General features: G+C 37.5%; 1 protein-coding gene across 24 annotated transcripts in view; it reads right to left on the bottom strand.

The window, feature by feature from the left end:
- rap1gapa (RAP1 GTPase activating protein a) overlaps positions 1 to 15,954 on the bottom strand; it is a 123,311-nt gene that overhangs the window by 10,163 nt on the left and 97,194 nt on the right. For 18 of the 24 annotated variants that reach the window (XM_067371999.1, XM_067371987.1, XM_067371988.1 and 15 more), the window contains 9 exons: positions 15,650 to 15,750; positions 12,869 to 12,998; positions 11,357 to 11,512; positions 11,196 to 11,267; positions 10,832 to 10,918; positions 8,572 to 8,712; positions 6,931 to 7,074; positions 1,165 to 1,242; positions 239 to 348 (listed from right to left, as the gene is read on the bottom strand). In XM_067371999.1, the coding sequence (XP_067228100.1) occupies positions 239 to 348; positions 1,165 to 1,242; positions 6,931 to 7,074; positions 8,572 to 8,712; positions 10,832 to 10,918; positions 11,196 to 11,267; positions 11,357 to 11,512; positions 12,869 to 12,998; positions 15,650 to 15,750 (1,019 nt within the window). The other 6 variants (XM_067371997.1, XM_067371996.1, XM_067371989.1 and 3 more) reach the window with 4 other exon arrangements.

Raw genomic sequence — 15,954 nt, forward strand, 5'->3', positions numbered from 1 at the left:
TTTTTTTTGTAACAAGTGATCAATATAATGCATCCTTGCTGAATAAAAGTATTAATTTCTTTGAAAACCAAACTTTTAAATGGTAGTGTATGTATGAATTTAACAGAAGATCTTTCTTCTGCAAGCAGGTGTGTGCACAAGATTCACTAGGTCTTGAAACCAGTACTGTCTGCATCAGTGACTCTGAAACCTCCACAAATGCAGCTCCAGAAGTTAAGAAGTTTTCTCATCCTCTTACCTTTTCTCCTGGACCTCCTGGATGTTCTCAATGCCGATAGCACTGCTACGCCGAGAGCTGAAGGGTCCTGACTTTTTCCTAGTTGGGCTTTTTCCAGGAATGATCAAAGACTGTGGGAGGGAAAAAGAAGATCAGTGAGCCGATGATTCAAACATATAGATGCCACCTCAAAGGAAACTTTAAAGATAATACATCCTGTATAGGTCAGGTATATGTTATACCACTTGCAACTGTGGTCTATAATTTCTTATATCTGTGGCGTGCTCCAGTCTTTGTGAGAAAAAAAGACACTGTTTCGTAGCTTGACTGGCAAGGTGGATGTAAAGTGTGTGCTTGAGGGTTTGGAGATGAAAGATGGGAGCAGGATCTCCTGAGCTTCACTGGACGGTTGTGCTCTCGCTGGGGACACTTTGTTCTCTTCAAGCCTGAGCGCTGGGATTTTACAGCTACTGCTTTATGACTTCAAATGAAAGGCCTTCAAAAAAGGCTTTTATCTAAAATGGCTTCAAAGGCTTCGGAAAGACTCTCTGTTGCCTTTTTCTTTTGTGTTTCTACACTATTAGCTCACAAAGAGTGTACAATTATCAGACGAGGGGATAGAAATACATCGAATAGTACATACTACATAACAAGAAGTGACATTGGACATTAAAAACATAGCAGAGCAATGCATTACACACATGGAAGTGATGCTGAAAGAGGAGCTGTGATGAAATCTCTGACTTTCCACCATGAACATAAATACTGAAACAATTTCAAGTGAACAAATAAAAAAAATCTCACTTAAAACAGTGTAAGCAATTAATCTGAATACACATCTATGAAGTTCCATAATCCTTTTTCACATATGGTATAAAAGTGATGTTTAGTTCATGCGGTGAGAACGAATGATGCAGATGAGAGAGGAGTGAGAGTTATACATGAACCTCTTCTATGGTTCCTATTCCTATGGCACTGCCACGCCGTCCATATTTACTGGGACTTTTGCCTGGGACAAGCAATGACTGCACAGAGCCCACAGAGAAAGAGAGAGAGAACGAGAGAAATTATGAGTCCATGCAGCAGGTTATGTGTTATACAAACAAAGTAGGCTACAAACATTTATTAGAGAGACAGTCATCAAAGCATGAACAGGAAGAAAAAAGCTGTCATGAACACAACAGAGTAGCCACATGAGGAAAAAAGGACCGGAGGAACCTCAGCAGTTACGGGGACCTGTGAAGTACAAAAAAGCAAAAGTAGTAGCACACAGGACACCATTGGAGGTAACAGGACAGCTGACATTTTAACACAGTCAGGTTAACATTATTGGAACAGGTTAGTCAGACATGAAAATTCATATATGCTGTTAAATAAACGTTGTTAAACAATGTGAACTCTCTTTAATCTGACCTATCGATATGCTAAAACTCGCAATAATTAACATACATTTTTAACCCTCAGGTTGTATTATCAGTGGATCTCAACTGGTGGGTCATGATTTGAAAATGACTTGTGTAGAAGGGAAAAAATGCTAAAATAAAATAAACAGATTTTATAAACTGTCAGTTTTGCTACACAGTTTATGTTCTTAATAATTTTGCATACGCTGTAAACCCTAATGCTCAAAATAATTAACTGGTTTGAGTAGGATAAATTAGTTCAGTCAAATTAACTTTTCTGACTATTTAGAACCTCCTTTTTCTTTTAGGTTCACAGAACTGATATATTTTAAGTAAACTGAACTGTTTCATTGTTTTGAGTTTTTTTAACTTTTTTTTTTTTTTTTTTGATGAACTTAAGTTTAACTGAAACTGGGCTGGGATTTCTTTTGAATTCCCAGGATGCTTTGCCCATGGCACTCAAAAGGGAGAGTAAATGCTAAAATTAAGTGTTATATAATGTTTTTGTTTTTTTTATGCAAGATTAATGTTAAGTGGGAGATTTAGTATTAATTTGGTATTAAAGTTTTGTTATGCTAATTTAGAAGAGTTTCTGTTATTGTGGGTTCTTGGAGAGTTACCATCATGGTGACAAACTATTAACATGGTAAGAAATTAGCAAATTAGCATTTTTAAAATTAGCTTGTTATAGCTAGCTAATTTTATACTAATCAAATTTTTTACATTGAGGTTACATGATAATTTTAAGTTAAATGTATGAGTGTACTCAAACATTTCATGTTAAGCACAAATTAAAATGTATGAGTAGTACAAAATAAAATCTGTCAGTTCTGTTTACTTAAACTTTGAATTTCTTAAAGGGTTAGTTCACCCAAAAATAAAAATAATGTAATTTATTACTCACCCTCATGCTGATCTACACCCGTAAGACCTTCGTTAATCTTCGGAACACAAATTAAGATATTTTAGTTGATATCCGATGGCTCCGTGAGGCCTCCATAGGGATCAATGACACTTCCTCTCTCAAGATCCATAAAGGTACTAAAAACATATTTAAATCAGTTCATGTGAGTACAGTGGTTCAATATTAATATTATAAAGAATCATGATTCAGATCGCGTGTCAAACTGCCAACGGCTGAAATCACATGACTTTGGTGCTCTGAACAGCAGATTCGATACACTGATTCACAGCTCCGAATCTTCCTGAAGCAGTGTTTTGAAATCGGTCATAACTAAATAAGTCGTTATTTTTGTTTTTTTTTGGCGCAATAAAATATTCTCGTTGCTTTATAATATTAATATTGAACCACTGTACTCACATGAACTGATTTAAATATGTTTTTAGTACCTTTATGGATCTTGAGAGAGGAAGTGTCCATATGGAGGCCTCACGGAGCCATCGGATTTCAACTAAAATATCTTAATTTGTGTTCCGAAGATTAATGAAGGTCTTACGGGTGTAGAATGGAATGAGGGTAAGTAATAAATGACAGAATTTTCATTTTTGGGTGAATTAACCCTTTAACTTAAAAATTGAGGCAATTTTTTCGAGTTTTGCCAACTTATTTGGGTTTGAAGTGTACTTAAAACTTTGAGTTGCATTAAATTAAGATGAAAAAAACACTAAATATATATTCTGATTTAAATGTTTATTTGTAATTTACAGTTATTCAAAAAAATAGCTATGATTACTGATGATACTTAAGTTTGCAAACAGAGGCAATCAGTTGCCTCAAATTTTTTGAGTTAGTAGAAACGGGTTTACAGTGTACTAATGGATTAATGTACAGTACATCACTTGATGTCTAATATACTTGGTCCTGAAGCAAAACCAGTTGAGGACCACTGTAACCCTCATCGATGGCCCTGGTTGTTATGACATAATCACCATAGGGGGATGAATCACTACACGCAATTTCTAATTTTCACCTCAAAGCTTTGGGATTTAAGTCCCAATAGTCAAAATATTGTTTCTGTGCTAACATTATGGTCGATATTCTCCTTTGCTTAACCTGCTGTGAAGGTCAGAAAGTCCATTTGACTGACATGGCATATGATAGTGCTATAAATAACAGAAACATTAACTGTGACAGAAGCATGGCTCAGTAACTCTGAAGTCTGTTCCAGCATGAGTCCCTCTGGGGAAAGTGGGATTTCACTAGGCTCATATGAGTTTTGCTCACGAGGGGCACTGGCATGACTTAGCATGGCTCTCAGTGTGTGATAGTCCCCAGGGCAAGGAGCAGCAGCACCATAAGTGCCGCTGCGCTTGATGGAGTAAGAGCTGGCTGGCCGGAGGAGGCCGTCTCTGCTGTGCGAGCACCATACTTACCGACAGCACACCTGCATATTAAAACATTAGCATAGCAGAATCCACTCAACCTACACACACACACACACACACACACACACATATAATTCTCTCTGCAGGTCCTTATGTGGTGCTGGTGCTGATGTGTGGCTGATCCTGTGGGGGATGTGGTAAGGTCAAAACATTCACAACCGTCTTTATACCAACATTGCCGGCAGGCCGCATTATCATACTTCTAGATCAGATAATATTGATTCCTGAGAGACACTGGAAAGAAAATAACAATATAACGTCACATGACCCCTTGTAGACTATCTGACAGTATTTCATTCCCTCATGAGCAACATGCAACACATTCAAGGCCACTTTATGTCATGCACCTCTCAGAGAACCTCATTTCCACCATAACACACACGCTACTCCTGTGATGACAGAGGAGTTAAATGAGTAATATTCTTCTCTGGGGAAAGCTCAAATTCATGTAACATGCTTTTGGGTCAATGACATATTTAAACATATTTTTATTTTTTAAATCTAGTTGAAAACTTATGTGCCAAGTTCTCAGAAATATAATTAATTAAGTCCAATCAATTTTTTTTTTTTAAATATATATATATTTTCATGGTAATACTATTTTTTATTAATAGCACAAATAGTTTATTCATAAATATCATTTATTTTTCAGATTTTTTTGTGACCTGAACTAACCTTATCTGATATTTTAAGAGATTTACTGATCTTGACACACGGTCATGAGGGTCTTCAGGACTCATCTTTTATTTACTTTTATTAACTACGAGTTTAATTATTACTAAAATTACACCGATCAAGCGTAACATTATGATCACCTTCCTAATATTGTGTTTGTCCCCCTTTTGCTGCCAAAACAGCCCTGACCCATCGAGGCATGGACTCCACTAGACCCCTGAAGGTGTGCTGTGGTATCTGACACCAAGTTGTTAGCAGCAGATCCTTTAAGTCCTGTAAGTTGCGAGGTGGGGCCTCCATGGATTGGACTTGTTTGTTCAGCACATCCCACAGATGCTCGATTGGATTGAGATCTGGGGAATTTGGAGGCCAAATCAACACCTCAAACTCATTTTTTATGCTCCTTAAACTATTCCTGAACCATTTTTGCTTTGTGGCAGGACACATTATCCTGCTGAAAGAGACCACAGCCACCAGGGAATACCGTTTCCATGAAAGGGCGTACATGGTCTGCAACAATGCTTAGGTAGGTGGTACGTGTCAAAGTAACATCCACGTGGATGGCAGGACACAAGGTTTCCCAACAGAACATTGCCCAAAACATCACACTGCCTCCGCTGGCTAGCCTTCATCCTTCTGGTGCCATATGTTCCCCAGGCAAGTGATGCACACGCACCCGGCCATCCACGTGATGTAAAAGAAAACATGATTCATCAGACCAGGCCACCTTCTTCCATTGCTCCGTGGTCCAGTTCTGATGCTCATGCGTCCACTGTTCGCGCTTTCGGTGGTGGACAGGGGTCAGCATGGGCACCCTGACTGGTCTGCGGCTATGCAGCCCCATAAACAACAAACTGTGATGCACTGTGTATTCTGACACCTTTCTATCAGAACCAGCATTAACTTCTTGAGCAATTTGAGCTACAGTTGCTCATCTGTTGGATCAGACCACACGGGCCAGCCTTCGCTCCACACGTGCATCATTGAGCCTTGGCCACCCATGACCCTGTCGCCAGTTCACCTCTGTTCCTTCCTTCCACTTTTGATAGATACTGACCACTGCAGACCCAGTCATCTAGCCATCACAATTTGTCCCTTGTCACACTCGCTCAAATCCTTACGCTTGCCTATTTTTCCTGCTTCTACCACATCAACTTTGAGGACAAAATGTTCACTTGCTGCCTAATATATCCCACCCATCAGGTGCCGTGATGAAGAGATAATCAGTGTTATTCACTTCACCTGTCAGTGGTCATAATGTTATACCTGATCGGTGTATTTCCAAAAAATATTACTAAGCAGTTAAGCGGTTTAGTGTTTTCTGTTTACCATTTATATAAATGACCAAATATATAAATGGCAACATTTCTTTTAAAGGGGTCATGAATTGAGAATTTTTTTTTTTATATTTTGACATTGTACTATAAAATTCCACATTCAAAATGATTTTAATATGCAAAACTGTTACCCAATCATAGTAGTGGGCGTTTACTTCCAAGTCTTGAACTTGGCACGCCCATCGAAATGGAGTGTTTTGGTCAAAAACAGGTTTTTTGATGTAAAAACAAATTTACAATTTATACAATTATACAATTTTTAAAAAATGCAGTTAATGACACATTTAAGTTTTCTTTTCAAGAATTTTATTAAGGCTTTTTCTTCATTATGAAGATCAGGACAATTGTATCACCCTAACATTTTTGACTAAAGATATCTCAAAATATATTTTAATACAGAGATTAAATACATGCTCATCATAAAAAAAAAAGTGTATTGAAGTCACTGAATGTATAAATGGCTTTTAAAATGTACTTTTGAATAAATTAATGTCATTGACCCTTTTAACTCAGGAACTATTGACTGTTGCTAGAGCAGCGAACATGAGCAAGGCCAGTGAATTCAAGTGATCCTTTCAAGAAACATTCCTGAGGTAAACTCAACTGTAATTAGTGAAAATGTCCAGTGAAATACAGATTGAGAATATCAGTGGCTGCAGAGATGACAGACAAAAAGCATGATGGGAATGAGGAAAAAAATGTTAAGGGACTTGTGCATGAGGGCAGTTATTAGGTCGGGGTTGGTTGATTAATCATTAAATATTTCGCCTTTGTTGTGTTGTTTGTCCTTAGTTTGGCAACTCTCAACATCTGTGCATGTGCTTAAGTTTCAGTGTAGTCAGGAATTAGTGAAGTATGAGTAACCAGGGCTGGGTTTTTACCTCATAGTGGAGGGTAGTGAGGGGACTAGCATAGTTTGGCCCATTGGGAAGCCGTTAGGGGGGTTACTTACTATCCCAGGGGTTTTGGGGCTCTCTGGTGAATGGTGGTTGATGTTGTTGTGGGTGAAACTGCCGTTGTGACTATTGGAGACTGTGTACTTCCTGATATTGAGGCCCATGGTGTCCAGAGACTGGCTCCTGCTGCGGATCACCCGCTACAGCACAGGGAGAGATGAGGAGGAGACACGGTGAGCAGCGGCAGGTCAGGGTGGGCCAATGGAGTGGGTCTGAAGCCAATGAATCAAGTTGCTAAAATGACTCAAGCTACACCTGAGTTAACCACAGGTGAGGAGAGAGTGCAGTTTTGTCCATATTAGAAAAAGCATGTGGCCAGAGGAAGGACGGATGATATGAAGCCTGAGCACAGGAAATCATTGAGAGCATGGCTAAAAGCTACTGAAGCTAGCAACCATTAGAGGGCAGAACTGCCCGAGAGTGTTAATGGATATTGATTAATCATCACCCACTAAAGTGCTTCGTGATTTCAAGGGAAAACTCCCAGAATGCCACAAACACAGATGAGCTGGAGAACATCCTTTATGCTAATGATTTTGGCTACAGACAGCTGCTGAAGAAAACTGTGTGAATAAGTGGTTGCGGAAACAAATAAAATAGGTTAAAAGAGAGATAATGAAAATGATTTATGAGGAGTGTGATCGATTTTTATGTCTGGATGACCACAATCAATGCGTGAACACCGCTGGACACATTCAATTATAAACCCGGCTGCCGAGCACATACAAACAGTCCGTCTATAATGAATTATAGGCCGTTTTGAATTGTGGGCTTGGAAAAATTGGGAAAAAAACTTGAATGATAACCTCTACATACCAGGGTTATTATAACTCACTAAAACCATCAAAAAACATTTTCGTTACTTGAAATGAAATGAAATAAAATAAACGTTAAGTGAAATAAAATAAAATAAATTAATTATTAAATTAATTATTTTATTTTAGCTAGTTGCCAAAGCAACATTTCTCATTTTCATTTATTTAACTATGACTAAAACTGAAATAAAAAAGAACAAAACTTTACAGACATTAAAAAATAATAAAAAATTAAGAAACACAAGACAAAATTTCTAACTAAAACAGTAAATACAAAAATGAATTCTAATTCAATATATATATATAAAAACTATAATAGTATCATAATGTTACTAAAATAACTGCTATAATTCTGCATATTACAGGGAAGTATTTGTGTACAATATGTCGCAAATGATTAATCATGTACAGTACTACTGATTAATTTGCAAAGTATTTTAGGAAGCAAAATAGTGTACAGCACAAGATAATTCTCATGAGTGTATCTATGCTCGACAATGTGCTAATAGGACTAATTATGCTAACGAGTGATTTAATTTAGGTAGCATCAGTTACATCACTTGGTAGCTGGAGTCATAAAGACGGCACCGTCTAAATCCCAAGAGAGAAAAAAAATGCCACAGTTCGTTTGGAACAACAGCAGCATGATAAAGACACTCTAAATGAACGAATCATCTCACATCATTAAAAGAATCATGAGTGTTAATATGACTGTAAAACAACCAAAATACACCACGTCCACCATTCACACCCCATCCTCTGCTATTCTGGATGTAAGTGCCCTCACAGAGACCCCCGGAGCTGGGTGTCCTCGTGGATTACCTTGAAAGACTCAAAGAAGCCCCCTCCCCCTCCTCCTCCATTCTCCAGTTTGTCCTCCTCTCCTCCCAACCCCATAATGGCCTGACTGTTGATGTGCAGCTCCTCGTACAGCGTCTCCAGCAGGGCAGACCGGGTGCGCTCCTGGTAACAAAAATGGATTACTGTGTTTGAATATAAATAGAAAATGAATGTTAGATGAGGCAGTTTGCATTTGTTAGCCGCATATATCTTAAAGTACATTCAAGGTATAGATTTTATCATTACATCACATTTTTCCTGGGAATTAAACCCATACGCTTGGTGTTGCAGGTGTCTGACCCTATAGATCGGAGTTCGGCAACCCGTGGCTCTAGAGCCGTGTGCAGCTCTTTAGCGCCCCCCTAGTGGCTCCCTGGAGCTATTTCAAAAATGTATGAAAATGGAAAAATATTTTTTGTTTTCATATGGTTTCTGTAGGAGGACAAACATGACAAACATTCTTAACGTTTTCCAATGCTGTAAAAATGTGTATAATAAATATTAAATTTCAACATTTCTGTCAACGAAGATTTGCGTCATAGCTTGCGACACACGTTTCAGCTAGCGCGGTGCAAGGGTATGCATCAACGTCACTTTCCCGCCGAAAGCGCGCTCCCTCAGCTGGACTGAGTGGCAAAAGAACCTGCTGCGTGACTGGATTTAGTAGAGGAAACTGAGAAAACGTGAGTAAAACAAACAAATTACACTGAAGGTTGGGTTAGGTTTAGGGGTAGGGATTCTAATTTACTATCAAAATGACTAAGTAGGCTACAAATACCTACATAATGAGGTATTCCTGAGGTATTTAAAAACTGCTGAAAGCTACAGAGAAAAGAAGCAAATGGATCGGTGCAATTCACAGAATTGGACTCCAGGCAGAGAAACATGGATTTGCAGTTATCATTTGGTGTCAAATTGTTGGATTTTGAGGTAAAATCATACCATATATATTGTATTGTTATACATTATGTTGACAAATCATCAATTAGCCTAAATATTTTCCATATTATATTCTGCATAATTGTGTGTTTTAAAATAAACACTGACAAAAACTATACTATAAAACTAGTTTTAGGGCTGGACAATATGACGATATATATAACATTGATATAAGTGATTACGCGGATTTAAACCTACCTATAGCCTATTGTAGTTATATAAAATATTCACAGGCAGATTTGCTTTATGTATTTTCCCGGCGTCTAAATCAGGCACATAATGTCAGGAAACACGACTCTTGGCTACATGTCAATATCCATGGATTAGGTTTATTTGACAAGTTGTAAGAAACACTTTCGAGTCCAGTCTTTAGTGTAATCGTTTGTTTTACTCGTGTTTTCGCAGTTTTCCCTATTAAATCCAGTCATGCAGCAGGTTCTTTTGCCACTCAGTCCAGCTGAGAGAGCGCGCTTTCGGTGGGGAAGTGACGTCGATGCATCTTCGTTGACAGAAATGTTGAAATTTATTTGTTGTTCACATTTTTACAGCATTGGAAAACGTTAAGAATGTTTGTGTCATGTTTGTCCTCCTACAGAAACCATATGAAAACATTGCCCACAACCCACTGCGCATTGGACGAGGATTCAGTTCAGAACTACAAACACGAGTAAAAAGTGTTAAAAACTACAAAACATGGCGGATACGCGCGATCGACGCTGAGAGTTTTGAGTGACTAATAATCAGTTTAACCTGATAGAAAATATATATTTAATGTTATCCGTGTTATTTTTCATCTGCAAATACCAATGTGGACCTTTATAAAGATCCGATTGGCCATTAACTTTTAAATGCATCATGCATTAATATGAGGAGAGTTCTCCACATGAAAGACTTGCGACTGCAGATCAACGTGCTGCATTTCTCTACGATACGGTAGGAAATGAACTAAATGAAATGTGGAGGATGTAAGATGATTGACAGGCCAGTTTACGGTGACAGGATGCGACAGAGAGAAAAGACGCGATTGTATGACGTGTTAGTATGTCCCAAAGCTTGTCTACTCTTTTGCTACACACTCAAAAGTAAGTACTTTTGGTTCACAGAAAGAGTACATACTTTTAGGGCGTAGTATAAGTAGGTGAATTGGAACGCAGCTCAAGTTTTTAGACAGGATTGCTGTTCCAGGAACAATAAAAGATGTTGATCCAGGAACATGTCTTATTTGGCAAAACCACAGCTACCCTCTGTTAGTATCTGTGATGTCTATATGAGCACTGATTTCTGACATCTTACTGTCACTCACCTCTAATTTGGCAAATTTTTCAGCTTTGTAACAAGCATATTCAGCATTGATGAGCTTGGTAAGCAAGAATTCGTGAAACTCTGGACCCTACGAGAGGCAGAATTGAAAAAATTACATTTCAAAATATATTAAAACAGAAAACAGCTACTTTAAATTATTACAATATTTCAAAATTTTACAGTATTTCTTACAGACCCCAATTTTTTTGAATGGTAGTGCATTTGGAAGCTACTTTTTCCCTTCAAATGCCATTTAAAGAGCATCTTAAGTACTGTATATGTTTAATCAGTGCATTCCTTAAGAACTGAACCCATGACTTGATGTTGCATCTAAATAAGATTCTAAATAAGATTCATCAACTCACTTTCTTAAAAATGGCTGGGTTGGGTAGGGGTGGTCCGAAGAAGGGGACGTCATCTCGCGCTGTTACTGAAACCTGGAGAATGACAAATATGTGTATCATGACTCACAGAGAAGTGTTAGAGAAGTGCTAGACTGCAGTAATACTGTGATGATGTACAGTACCTTGTAGAGGACGTTGTCAGAACAGGCATTTTCCACTTGCACCACTACATAGGCATGAAGGAAGTTGGAAGCAATCATGTCTGGCACAAATGGAGTGCTCTCCTCTTGAAACACGATGGCCACAATGTCATTTCCTATATGCCTCTTCCTCTGTAGCTGAGATAACAGAACACAAGACAAGAGAGTTTATTTTTATAATTCTTCATTTAAAATGCACTCATGCAATAGCTGCACTTTCAGCATGTACGCAAACTCAAATACTAAACAGCTGTTGGAGTGAGATTTCATTTGAAAAATTTTAAATGGATTAGCAGCTTTCAAGTTTTCTGTTTTAATATATTTTAAAATGTAATTTATTCCTGTGATGGTAAAGCTGAATTTTCAGCATCATTACTCCAGTCTTCAGTGTCACATGATCCTTCGGAAATCAATATGCTAATTTTATGTTTAAGAAACATATCAATGTTAAAACAGATGTGCTGCTTAAGACAACCGTGATGCATTTTTTTCAGGATTATTTGATCAATAGAAAGTCCAAAAGAACAGAATTTATTTGAAATAGAATATAAATGTCTTTACTGTTACTTTTGATCAATTTAATTTGTATTTGCTGAAAAAAAGCCATGCTGACTCCAAACTTTTGAACAGTAGTGTATTATTTTACAGAGTAATAGCACATAATAAATTTGCTTTAAAAAATACTGTTTTTATGAAAATATGCATTTTTAATACTTTTATTATGCAATAGCCATTTTATAAAATAAATAAGGCACTCAAATATGTGACATAGCCTCTGTATATTTTATAAATAAATATATTGACAATGTAGCTCAACATTGCATAGTTTAATGGTTAGGAATGAAATGAGCCAGTCCAAACATATTTGATGTGATAAACGAAACCACAGTTGCGACGAGTGCCGTTAAATGACATCTGATGATAAATTCGATTCATTTTGAAGGTTGAATTTATGTGTCAATGATGCCATGTGCTGAAGTTGTTTTTCACAACATGTCACAACAGATGGCTGGCAAGGACAAACAAACACAGAGGTTGTTGCCGCTCGTTTAAGCATGGACATCAGTTCACCAACTCGATCTGCTGTCAACCTCCAATCACTGCACACATGACAGCAAGAGAGAGATGAGCCTGGTTCATGCGTACTAAATGTAGAAGATTCCCTGAGGAGTGAGCTCTAAAAACACTCTTCCTCTGAAGGTGCAGAATAAAGGTCACTTTGTGAGTCAACAATCATCTGCCAGCACATCAGCAGTGTATGGCTGCAGGAAACAGCATCTGCCTCAGTGCTAAGGAATGGATTTCACCCCTCCTGTCAATCCAGATGGCTTATACCTATGTGGCTTAATTTTTTTACAGAGACCGGTCATCAGGGACAACTGATTATATTTTGTCATACTAATGCTTAACACATTTGAACTGATTAAAGGTTCTAATAACAAGGAAAGCACATGTGATATGAGTGAACCCACAGCATAGTGGGATTGTGTGTACCTGCTGTGTATCACCCTCTGTGAAAGGCAGCTTAGTTGACACATGGAACATGATCTCCTTGTTGTGGAAATTGTGGTACACAGACTCAGAGCCTGTCTGTCCGTGTGTCACGTCCAACCCTCCGCGAAACCTAGTAGAAGAAAACATATTCAGAGGTTTTGCAGATAGACATGAATTTTATCATTAGCATTAAACTTCACATAGACAGTTAATCTGAAAATTATTATCCTTTATAATAGGGATGTGATGAAGACAAGCCCACCAGCTCGCCTTCGGGGAGGAAGTGTAAGTCCGTGAGGGGATGTAAAAATGATGGCTCTCGCAAAAGCACTTTTCGTGCAAAGTGTAATTTATTTACAGTGCCAAAAGTTGGTCCACAGTGAAGAATATATACAAGTGTCCACAAAAGAGAGGGAAAAAAAAATCCAAAGAACCAAAGAAACAACAAAGGAAAAATAAACCAGAAAATAATCCAACAATAAAATATATACAGGTATCCACAATATACAAAAGAAAGGGGTTTTTTGATTTGCTCGAGGCACCACGGTAGCACTCTTGCGTCGACTTGGTAAACAAGTACTGTCTTTAGGTTTGGCCTGGCTTTTATAGGCCAAACCCCGCCCCTTTTTTGGCCCACCCCATCTTTGGGTACATATAACATAATGCATATCCAAAATACTTCAACTATTTCATATTAAATATGATAAAACAATAATAATTAATCCCTATATATATATATATATATATATATATATATATATATTAATAATATACACATAATCCAATCACACATAATACATTTAACACATAATCTAGACATTTAAATACACACTCAAACACCTATTCACAATGGACAATGGTTTCGTCAGCTTCCGGTTGCACTGCGCCGGCGCGACCAGGCCGTGACGTCATAAGAAAAGCTACTGGTTTTTAATGTCTATTTGTTTTTAATGTGTTTATTTGTCAACTTTGAAAGATTTGTATTATTTTATTATTTGTTGTTAAATTTCAGCATATTTTTAAACATTAAATTAAATTAGACAATTCGGCTATTTATTTTTTTTCCATTTAAAAATCATTTTTATTTTTTAATTAATAAATCATTATTAATATATTTATTAAATTAAAATTAATTTCTTAATATTATAAATGAATTCTTTATTTAGTTCTTTACAGTGTTGTTTTAGTATTATTTATATACTTGTCATGACTCCTGTCACTTCCCGGACTCCCATAATCCTCCCTGCCAGTCACCTGCACACACTCCACACTAATCACCAATCACCACACCCAGCTGCAGCACATTAACCGGACTATAAAAGACTCTCATTCACCACACATCATTGCGAAGTCTTGTTTACTCCTGTGACAATTCTAAATGTTATCTACCCTGCCTGCCTGTCTGTTTCTGATCCTGTTTGTTCCCCGTGTATGATACTCTGCTGCCTGCCCTTTGGACTGTTTATTGTTTCCTGGATTTGTGATTGTTATCTGCCAGCCCTGACCCATTGCCTGTTCCTCAACTACGATTCTGCCTGCTCTCTGCCACACCTGTTTGCTGTTTTTCTACCATTGCCTGTCTGACCACGATCTCTGCTTAACTAAAGCTTGCAAATGGATCTGACCTCGTGTCCCGCCTTGTTACAATACTATTATACTAGTAGTATTTACAATTATTTATGAATATTTTGAATTGGTTTTTATTTTCGGTTTTCATTTTAATTTTATGTTAAGTTTTAATAATAATTGTGTGCTTTTGTCATTTTTATTATTTTTTGTTTTTCTCTAATAATAACTATTTAGCTTTAATTATTCATCTTCAGATCTTAAACTTATTTTAATTAATTCAGTTAGTTTCCAAGGAAACATTTAAGATTTTTGCTTAAGTTTTTAATTGACTATACTTCTAGCTTTATTTCAATTTTTTGCAGCAATGCAGCTTAATCAAGGACTATAGGGGCTTTCGCACTGGAGGAACCTTTTCATAGTTCCTAAAACTATTGGCTAAAGTTCCCAGATTTTGCCGTTTTCCCACTGCAGGAACTAGGAATGATTTTAGTTCTAGGAACTCCTTTTGGGGGAACTAAATTAGCTCCTACTAAACCAGCACAATAGGAACTACCAGTGACGTTAGTGTACGTTGACAAATGCATGTCAATCACCAGCACCCGGCATTTTTAAAAAGTTGTGTCAACATATTTACTTCACAAACATGAAAAAAATGTCTGCAGGCTTGTGTTCTTTTCTCCGCCTCTGATATGCAATACTGAAAGTTGTCATAGGAGATTTTGTCTTTTAGCCCCACTTTTTGCTCTTTCAGTCACGTAGATTATGCATTTACATTCCATCTCCATTATCACAGAACCCACGACACACAACAAACATAGCTCCGATCATGGCATCCACCATTCAGCATTTGTAAATACCGCGTTTAAAGACGCCGCTGTCGGTCGATTCAGAGTTCCTATTCCCAGTGCGAATGCAAGGGGGAACTTTCTTTTTTTTAAAGCATAAACACTGTGCACATTGTAGGCACATATTTTGTGTAGTTTGGGGGTTCAAACAACGTAGCAAGAAAGTGCAAATAAACAACATTATTAGCAAGTGTAATTCATTCTTAGTGAAATCTGTCCTCAGATGTGCACTTTTAAAACTCCAAAAAATTGGATCCAAAGCTTCTATTTTAATTCATGCATGCGGTTAAACATTTCATCTACTGCATCTACATCTCGCTTGTGCTGTACTGAGAGAGAGTAAGAGCATTCTGTTTATAAGTGTTACCCTTTGAAGTCATGGAGCTCGATTTTCTGTCCCAGAAACTCTAAAAACTCCACCAAAGCAGGACTCTCCTCGTTATTCCCAAACAACTCCTCCTCTGAAGTCTACAAAGATAAAAACACATAAAATGCTGATAAGTTTCAAGCAAACATTTGTACTCAAGTGTCCTTGGCAGTAGACACCCGCCAGGTACAATAGAGGTTCTGCTGAGGTCTACGAAACAAAGAAGCTTCATGCATTATCTTTCGATTCACCCAAATGAAATAAAACCCACAAACAAAAAAGCAAGAACATCTCTAAAATTAGCA

The sequence above is a fragment of the Chanodichthys erythropterus genome, chromosome 20 (assembly GCF_024489055.1).
Source record: "Chanodichthys erythropterus isolate Z2021 chromosome 20, ASM2448905v1, whole genome shotgun sequence".
Lineage (NCBI taxonomy): Eukaryota > Metazoa > Chordata > Actinopteri > Cypriniformes > Xenocyprididae > Chanodichthys > Chanodichthys erythropterus.